This window comes from Wasmannia auropunctata, unplaced genomic scaffold (assembly GCF_000956235.1).
Source record: "Wasmannia auropunctata unplaced genomic scaffold, wasmannia.A_1.0 LD336103.1, whole genome shotgun sequence".
Taxonomy (NCBI): domain Eukaryota; kingdom Metazoa; phylum Arthropoda; class Insecta; order Hymenoptera; family Formicidae; genus Wasmannia; species Wasmannia auropunctata.
In genome coordinates, this window is record NW_012026787.1 from 1,724,332 (window position 1) to 1,733,774 (window position 9,443).

The following is a 9,443-nucleotide window of genomic DNA, read 5'->3' on the forward strand; positions in this document are numbered from 1 at the left end:
CCTCCACGATGGCGACCAGATAGGGGGGCAGCTGGAAGTAGTTCAGCGTCTCCCTGATCCGGCCCCAGGGGAGGGAGTTGAAGGCGTTGGAAATGTCCAACGCCACTGCAACTACCACCTCCCCGTCTGCCACCATGGACTCCGAGAGGCCCCTGACACGCCTAATTGCATTGACAGTGGATCGGGCCTCCCGGAAACCATATTGGTCTGGCGATATATCCGGACCATCTCCCTGGGATAAGTGTCGGACGAGGCGGTTCGAGATGATTCTCTCAAAGATTCTCTTTTACTGACCTCGTCCAGCAGGCAAATCGGCCTATACGCGGAAGGGCTTTCCGCGGGCTTGCCCTCCTTGCGCAGGAGGACAAGGTTGGCCACCTTCCATGGCTGAGGGAACCTTCCTTCCCTGAGGCACCTGGTAAACAGGTGCCTCAGGCGGTCATCAAGGTCATCACTCGCCAGGACTCAGGCGTGACTCGGCACACCGTCCGGGCCCGGAGCCTTGGGCTTGCCCCTCAGGGCCCGGACGGCGCGGTCCAGTTCCAACCTCGAAACCTCTAACTCCTCCGACCACCCCTCCACCACGGAGCAGTCGCCGCGCGGGGGGATCTCCCGTTCCCTGGTTGGAAACAGAGCCCCCACCACGCCGTCGAGGAACCAGGGTTCCAGGGTCTCCGTCAACGGGGACGTCCACGATTTCAGCTTGTTAAGTACCAAGCGGTAGGGACGCCTCCACGGGTCTCTGTCCAGATCGGCTATTAGCTCGGCCCAGGCCCTGGCCTTCTCCTTTCGGATCGCCAGACGCAGGGCGCCCCGTGCGGCACGGAGTGCCTAGTACGATTCGGCGATTTCCTCCACATCTCCGCGACGCCGGGCGCGCGTGTAGACCCTTCTGGCGCCGGAGATCGGCGATCTCCTCCGTCCATCAGTGCGCGGCCCGGCGACGGGAGGGATCCGGGGCATAGACACATCACATGCGTCCTGTATTATCTCCCGGACCCGCCCGACCTCCTCCTCGAGGGAAACCTCGGACAAATCCCGGCCATCGTCAGCCCAACAGCCGACCACCACGGCCGCTTGGAACCTGTCCGGGTCCATCCTTTTTATTGCCCATCGACGTGCACCGGGCGCAGGGCCGGCCCTCGCGGGCGTCAGCGGTGTACGGACAGCGACCTCCATCGTAATAACACGATGATCGGAGAGATCCTCCATTTCGGTCGCCACCCTCCAGCCCTTCTTCGGTGTCCTTCGATTCCTTCTCAAGCCGTTCGGCTCGCTTCCTTTTCGCGGTCATCTTCCTCTCAGCGGCGGTGAATTTACCCTCATGAGAGGGGTCTTTGGCCGGCCTTTTCTCCGCGGGGCGATGCTCTCCTCTAAGGCGACAACAATCGAGTTTTCCTCGCTGTCCTCCCGGTTGCTATCATCGCTCTGGAAATCAGCCTTTCGCTTTCCCAGCTGGGAAGCGCTGGCCATCGACATGGCCGATGACCTGGAGGCGACGGAGCTCGACCTGGATTGAATTTTGGTCTCCGCCCGGCTCTTAAATGAGGCCGGGCCTGGCCTAGCGAAAACGGTGGAAGGTAGGCGAGACCCTTCCGACTCCGGCATTCCGGAGCCACCAGCGGGTGTTATCTAGCTTTCTTCTGTTGTCAGCTCTGAAGGAGCTACCTTCTCAACGACGTTAGAATTTAAGAAACTCATAACTCGTTTCAACCCCACCACCAGTCACGGCTGCGAAGGCCAGGGCATGCCCTTAAGACCCCGAGTTCCCCCGGGGTGCCAACATATGCCACGAGCCGAGGAATAATGCATCTCGGCGCTGGGCTCCAGCCCCCTACTTGCCGAAGCTTTCGGGGGTCCCACACCTCCGACAATGCGGGCAGTGTGACAGGCGCCGCTACGCGGGGGGCCCCACGGACGGATGGGGTGAGGTCGCTACGACCCGGCCCCACCTTGTCCGCCGTGGCGACCAGCTACCGTCCGTGTTCATAAGTCGCGGCTTTATAGTGACGCAGTCACCACAATCAAAGACCTACTGCATCGGCCCTACTTAGAAAATATCGCCAAGGCCCTAACACGGGCGCCCCGAATGGCTAACGAGCCAGTTACGGCCCGGATTTGGTCCGCGGCTGCTTATTCCCCCGAAGGGTTATTCGCAGCTAACCTTCTCTGAAGGCCATGCCCCAATCCGCCACCCGATGACGCGCCTGGTTGCGGTTTACTCCGCTCTCCTCGCGGGTTGGGGCTGCAGGCTCAGTGCCATACACCCGTCCGGGGAGCCAGGAAAAGTAATATTCCTTATCTCGTGACAGGGAAAGAAAAAAATAATATTTCTTACCCCGTGATAGGGTAAGGAAAATTAAACATTTCTTACCCTGCGGCAGGGTAAGTAAAAAATAATATTCTTTACCCCGTGATAGGGTAAGCAAAATTAAAAATTGCTTACCCTGCGGCAGGGTAAGTATAAAATAATATTCCTTACCCCATGATAGGGTAAGCAAAATTAAACATTGCTTACCCTGCGGCAGGGTAAGTAAAAAATAATTTTCTTACCCCGTGATAAAGTAAGCAAAATTAAAAATTGCTTACCCTGCGACAGGGTAAGTAAAAAATAATATTTTTTACCGCGTGATAGGGCAAGCAAAATTAAAAATTGCTTACCCTGCGACAGGGTAAGTAAGAAATAATATTCCTTACCCCGTGGCAGGGTAAGTGAAAAGTACTTTCCCTTACCCTGTGGTGGGGTAAGTAAAATATAATATTCCTTACTCCTTGGCGGGGTAAGTGAAAAATACTCTCCCTTACCACGTGGCAGGGTAAGTAAGAAATAATATTCCTTACCCCGTGGCGGGGTAAGTAAGAAATAATATTCCTTACCCCGTGGCGGGGTAAGTGAAATATACTCTCCCTTACCCCGTGGCGGAGTAAGTGAAAAAGGGAGCGTCCCGTTTGACCACGTCCCGATTGACCACAGCCACTCACAGCGGCCGGTGCCTAGAGGTTTTCCACTGTTCAAGCGCTGTGAGTGGCTGGTGGTCAATCGGGTATCACCCAGTGAAAAATCCTCTCCCTTACCCCGCGGCGATGTAAGTGAAAAATACTCTCCCTTACCCCGTGGCGGGGTAAGTAAGAAATACTATTCCTTACCCTGTGGCGGGGTAAATAAGAAATAATATTCCTTACCCCGTGGCGGAATAAGCAGAAATTAATTTTCCTTACCCCGCGGCCGGGTAGGCAAAATTAAAAATTGCTTACCCCGCGGCGGGGTTTGTAAATAATAATTTTTCTTACCTTGCGGCAGGGTAAACAAAATTAATAATTGCTTACCCCGCGGCGGGGTAAGTAAAGAATAATTTTCCTTACTCCGCGGCGAGGTAAGCAAAATTAAGAATTTTTTTATTTTTATTTTTATTAACGTGGTGGTAAATCTTCGAAAGATCCCTGCGCCTGTGACAGGGTAAGTGCAGGATTCAACGGGTAATCGCAAGCCGGTCGCCTACTCCCATCGCCTACCTGCTAAATTCACCACGGGAGGATGACCTAACCCGATCTCACAATGAAGGTGGCCCCGGGACCGCTGGAGAGCACTACTTCAAGGCCCTTGGGGATCATGGGAGCTTTTAGGCTCTCTTGTCTTTCAGGCTACAGCAAAAGATATGTTGCTATTCATATGGAGAAGAAAACAAGCGGAAAACTCAGAAATTTTCAAAGCCTTCAAAATGGGGTTGAGATTTGCTAGGCAGGTTTTAGCATAGAAAGGCTATTCTTTATCTCACGAATCATTTGATATCAGATCCTGTTCTATGATCTGCGCTTTTTTAGCTCGTTCTGCCTCTTCCTTTTTCAGCATGACTTTTTCGCAGAACTTTCCAAAAGCCAGCCACTTTTCATGTGATTCGAGTATCGCTGGGAATATTGTGTCCAATGCGATGTCCGGTCCCACCGCTTCCACCAGTTCCTCTCTTTCGGAAGCCCATGCCGGACATGTTCTCAGCGTATGCAAGTTCGTGTCGCATAGGTCTGCACAAAAGGAGCAGTCCTGCGACGGCGCCCTCTCAATACAATGCAGGTAGAAGTAGAAGCAACCGTGGCCCGATAGTATTTGCGTCATCCTATACGTTAGATGTTTGTGAGTTCGTTTGAACCAGATGTGAAGGACTGGTACCAGGGCCCTTCTAATATCAACCGCAGTTTCGCTTATTCTCCTATAAGCCTCTGCCCATTTATTTAATGCCGCATCTAAGGCCTTCGTTCGGATGAGATCATGTATTCGATTGGTAATTGGAACCCCTCCGTCTGTCCTCTGGACAGCTCGAGTTTCGAGAAATACCTCTCGGTATCTATCTGCCAGGAATTCAACTGGCATCGTTCTAGAAAGAAGAAAAGCCGTCTGATATGATACCGTTTTGTATGCGGCTATCACTTGTAGCGCTATCCTACGTTGTACCGCCCTTATCTTGTCACCGACTTTCCGATTTACATTCAGGGTGGGGGCCATACTGGAGCGCCATAAAAGATGACCGAGTGAATAACTGCACTGTACAACTGACTGACATGTTCGTTCGGCTCTCGCAGATTTGGCATGAGTTTAATCAAAGCGAGAGACAGCCTCTCCGCCTTGGGTAGAAGCTGGGTGAAATGCTTTCCAAAGGTCCATCTTCTACTAAGTGTAAGTCCCAGATATTTTAAGTTGGAGTTTAAGGATACCATCTCTCCCTTGACAAGCAAGAACCCGCAATGTACGAATCTGTGCGCTTTGGAGAATACGCATGCCTCAGTCTTCTGGGGAGATATCCTCAATCCAAGTTTCTCAATGTGTCTAGTAATAATAGCGACACCATATTCTGGACGGGCGCTAGCTATCTTTAAAGAGTCCCCTATCGCGACTATGTATAGGTGTATCATCAGCATAGCATAGGACATGACAGTCCTCCTCCGGCATAATCTGCTTGAGTATTTCGTCATATGTGAAGATCCATGCTTCTGGGCCAAAGGCCGAACCCTGCGGGACTCCACATGTCATTGGGACTTTTCTGACGCGACCCTTTGCATCCTCAAAACAGATCCACCTATTCGAAAGATAACTCTCCACAATGGTTCTCAAATAATTGGGGACTTTTTTCGCAACAAGAGCTTGCCAAATCCTTTCCCAGGGGAACGAATTGAATGCATTGGAAATATCCAATGATATCGCGACGCCGACTCGTCCCCCCTCGTATACTGGTTCCAGTATCGCCCTCAAACGTAAGAGGGCGTCCACTGTGGAACGCTGTGCGCGAAACCCAAATTGGTGGGGGGACAATCCCACACCCGTAGATACGCTATGTCTGATTCGTTGGATGATGATTCTCTCGAATAATTTCCCCATCTCGTTCAACAAGCAGATCGGCCGGTAGGATAAAGGGACTGAGAGAGATTCAGTATCCGACGCTACCTCCCAGTGGCGTATAAGCGGGAGGGCCGCTGGAGAGGCCCTTCCGCTTATACGCCACTGGGAGGTAGCGTCGGATGCTGAATCTCTCTCAGTCCCTTCATCCTACCGGCCGATCTGCTTGATGCGTCGGATGCTGAATCTCTCTCGGATCATAAATATATTATTATTGAGCTAGGACGATCGGCAACAGTTACGACGGGCCTGACCTCCAGGACTTTTACTAGGTGGAATCAACGTAGCTACACACGTAGGAGTGTGGCTTTTGTTCAGCAATCTCAGGTCCAATAAAGACGCCCATTCGAAAAGGACTCTCTCGCGCAGTAAGGTGTTTGTCGTCCCATATGTGAGATCTTGCATTAAAATCCCCTAGGATTAATAAGGGCCTACTTAAATAATTCCTGACCGTCTCACTAATCGAGGTAAGGAAGGCACGGAACTGATTCATGGTTTTATTCGGCGAGAAGTAGCACGACACAACCACGATTCCGTTCCACAAGACAGTTATAAAGTCTGCTCCTCCGTTTAGGATGGAAGTCGATCTTGGGGCCGCAGGGTCCTGCCAAGTGGCAGCTGCCATCGGCGTGGCCTCTGTAGAACGCGCCCACCTGTCATCATTCGGCACTCGATTTGGCTTAGAGATGCACGCCAGGCCGCAATTTTGCTTGAGCATCACCTGTAAGAGAAGGTCCTGGGCATCCCTGGACTTATTCAGGTTGATTTGGATAATGTTTGCCATTTCGAGCAATTCCTTGTTCGTCAGCGGCAGTTCTCCGATATGCCACATCCCTCAGGCTTCTGTTTGGACTTTTACCCAGATTTCTAGGTGGGCACGGGGGACAGATCTCCAACCCAGCCCTATGATTGTGGGGCAAGCCCCGATCTTTACATATTGGACAGCTAGGCGGCCTCCCACAGTCCCGAGCCTTGTGTCCCGCGTCGCCGCAGTTGAAGCAGCTTAAGATCCTGTCAGCTTCGCTGGGACACCTCTCCTGTACACGTTCTACAGCGAGGCACTTATAGCATTGCAAGGATCGTTTTTTCAGAAGATCGACCCTCGCCGTGGACCATCCTATACGTAGCTTGCCCGCCTGCACCAGACAGAGGGCCGCATCCAGCGGGCACTGCACCCATACCGATTTAAAACCATTACGAGTGATTCTGGCCTAGCCCAGTCTAACACTATCCAAGGCGCAGCTTCCAGATTTGGATATTGCCTCCGTCATTTCCTCTGGGGAGACTGAGGCATCCAAACCAGAGAGCCGGAGTTCACCTCTCCGGGAAGGCCTCGTAACACGAATCCCGGTGTCCCGACATGTCTCTCTTAACTTCTCCGCCAGGACATCCGCCTTTGAAGACATGTCCGAGCCCGGCAGCTTAATAAGAACTCCGCCGGCAACCGTGTTCCGCATCCTGGTGTTATTTATTCCCAATTCTTCCAAGATGATCTTGTCTCGGGCTTTTCAAATTACCTCGGCATATGTCATTTCCGATGGGCACGTCACCGCTACCGCCGCTGAGCGCGGAGCGCGCCTCCGTTGAGTCCCTAAAGCTTTTCCAAATTCGAGGACAAGCCTCCGGCTAACCCCTCCAGGAGTAAGCAGCGAAGGATATTGCAATGGGTCAGCTGGGTCTTTCATCCGTTTCCCCTTCTCCAATGGAGGAGGCTGAGATCTCACCGTCGACCTTCTGGCACGTCTCTTCCGTTTTCTCTTTGAGGTTACATTGCCATGCGAAGCCCCATCATCCGTCTCCAGGGCCTGAGAGTCGATCGCCATGGATGAAGAGGTGCGTCTTTCTCCCAGGCGAACTCCGTAGGGCAGGTGTGGTCGAGTCTGCTCCTGAGGCCCACCCCATGGGGCCTCCGACGTCGATAGATAAGCCCTAATGGCGTTAGCCACTGCATCGCTAATGGTGGCAGCAAGACGCGCACAGAAGTCTTCCCTAAATGGATTAGTCATGCGAGGAGACGGAGGCCTGCTCCCTCTAGTCAGGCTCTCGATCGCGAACTGCTTCTCCTCGTCATCCATTCCGCTACCGGGGACATCAGGTGATGGTCCAGGGAGCGTCCCGTTCTTCATCCCAAGTAAATTTCCACCGCTATCAATCGGGGTAATTCCGGATTCCAGATCGGCATTCCTGAACCTAAGTTTCTAATTCTTTTCTCTGACTCCTATGATTTCTTTTTGCAGATCCTGCATTTTTGCTTTAATAGCCGATATATCCTTCCAAGGAAGCCCTCATAGCAAGAATCTTTAATGCCTCCGCTGTAGCGCTGACGTTCACCTTCATTGTTCTAGATACCTTTCCGCTTATGTTTGTTGACTTTTTCCGGCATTCTTCAGTTTCGTTCATCTATTCGGTGGCTAGCGCGGCGATATCAGTCGAGGAAAGATGTTCTATTTTCCCAATAAGCGAGTTCACCGCTGCTCTCTGTGATCCGTAGAGTTTACTGATCGGTGGATTCTCCTCCGAGTCCCCAGCGGAAGAGATTGATTTCTTCCTCTTTTTCCTTACAGAAGATCGAGAGGAGACGGAGCTCCTCCTAGAACCCGTACCGGTCTTATTAGTCATCCTTTCAGTGTCTGGATGCATCGGCGCTGATGGTCTGGCTAGCTCCCCGATATCCAAGGCGGTCACGAATTCCATCTCGGGTGTTCCCGGACGGCTGTTACTTTTGATCTTCTTGGCTCCAACAGTGGCAATTGGTCTAGCCGCCATGTTATCATCATTTCTATTTCCCTCCCCGACAGCCGTAGACTCTTCACCGCTCGTGCCTGGGCCTAGCCCACAGCGCGCTGGGTTAATGTTCGTCCGCTCCATACCAACGATAGCCGGCCTGGATGAGGGGCTCGTTGTTGACACTCCCATCCCACTCCCTTTGCATGCTGTCGATACGGGGGGCCAGGGACAAGAATCCTCCTCGCGCCGTTCCTCGAAGTTCCGAATCCCCGAGGGTGTTTTTCCATTCTTTATACTGGCCATATTATAAGTAGAAAATAGGCTTTTTGTCAAGAATAGGCCCACTCTTGCCCCAGATGACCTGTCTGTACATAGAGAACTCCAGACAGGAGGAAGTGGATGAAGATAAAAAAATCGATGCCTATTATCTAAGGCCCGCCCGAGGATCTTACGTTTTAATGTAAGCTTGACACCACACTAGACCTCAGCAGAGATCGAATATTTTATCAGTGTACTCCCTCGTATATATTATTGTCTTACGTCTAAGTTTCTATTACTTGAAATGACAGATATTATTATATAAGTGTCCTTCACCAGTGTTTCATACGTAGTTCCGCCGAAATCTGTAGTGGTTCCTAATGCGTACATACACGTAGGGTCGTGCACGACAATATCAAAGAGGTAAATATTATATGCGTGAACACGCAGCACCTGGGTGCTTACAAACTTGCCGCCAACAGGCGACATAAAATATGCGTACAGAAGAGTTGCCATCTCGGTCGACGTGGCGGACGAACGAGTCATCCGGCCATCCCCGTCGATCTTCGGCTCCCGCTTCCGGGATTCTCCAATAGAGGATCGAATCCACGCATCCGATAGATGCGTGGGGAATCTCGGGATCGGGATGAGGCATTCGTCTTCCGGCCTCTCTGAGAAAACGTCGTTTGTCAGAGAACGTTAAGAATTATCGAGACTCGACTCAGGGCATTGGCCCCTAGGCGTTGTCGAGACTCTCGAATTATACGTGCAAAGGGGACATTTTACGTGTTAATTATTGTGACTGTATCCAGACGTTTGTTCGAAATATATCGTTGCTGAAGAAAACACACACAGTTATTGACCTACATAAACGACAAAACAATTTGGTGCTTCCTGTGAGGTCCATGGAACCCCACATACGAGTTTGGATCTCACACGAAAGAGTCAGCCATATTCCGAAGACTGACGCTTCTGGACGCTTCTGGATTTCACAACCATACAAGAGTAAGTTATTCGATTTCTACTCATCACGAAACGAACAACAATGGCTGACAGAATAGATCGGAAGAGC

General features: G+C 51.6%; 2 protein-coding genes across 2 annotated transcripts in view; one reads left to right on the plus strand and one right to left on the minus strand.

Moving 5' to 3' along the window:
- Nucleotides 1-4,855: 4,855 nt before the first annotated feature.
- On the minus strand, nucleotides 4,856-5,368 carry LOC105457904 (RNA-directed DNA polymerase from mobile element jockey-like). Its single transcript, XM_011702846.1, has one exon. It carries the CDS (start codon nucleotides 5,366-5,368, stop codon nucleotides 4,856-4,858), a length of 513 nt encoding a protein of 170 aa, XP_011701148.1.
- Nucleotides 5,369-9,276: 3,908 nt separating this feature from the next.
- Nucleotides 9,277-9,443, plus strand: part of LOC105457913 (vacuolar protein sorting-associated protein 13-like protein) — an 11,680-nt gene continuing 11,513 nt past the window's right edge. Inside the window, exon 1 of the mRNA XM_011702859.1 lies at nucleotides 9,277-9,376. Within this exon, the coding sequence (XP_011701161.1) occupies nucleotides 9,277-9,376 (100 nt within the window). The remainder of the gene's footprint in view (nucleotides 9,377-9,443) is intronic.

What these genes read in the sequence shown, in the direction of transcription:
- LOC105457904 (XM_011702846.1), bottom strand. Translation starts at nt 5,368, where the DNA reads ATGGGGAAATTATTCGAGAGAATCATCATCCAACGAATCAGACATAGC.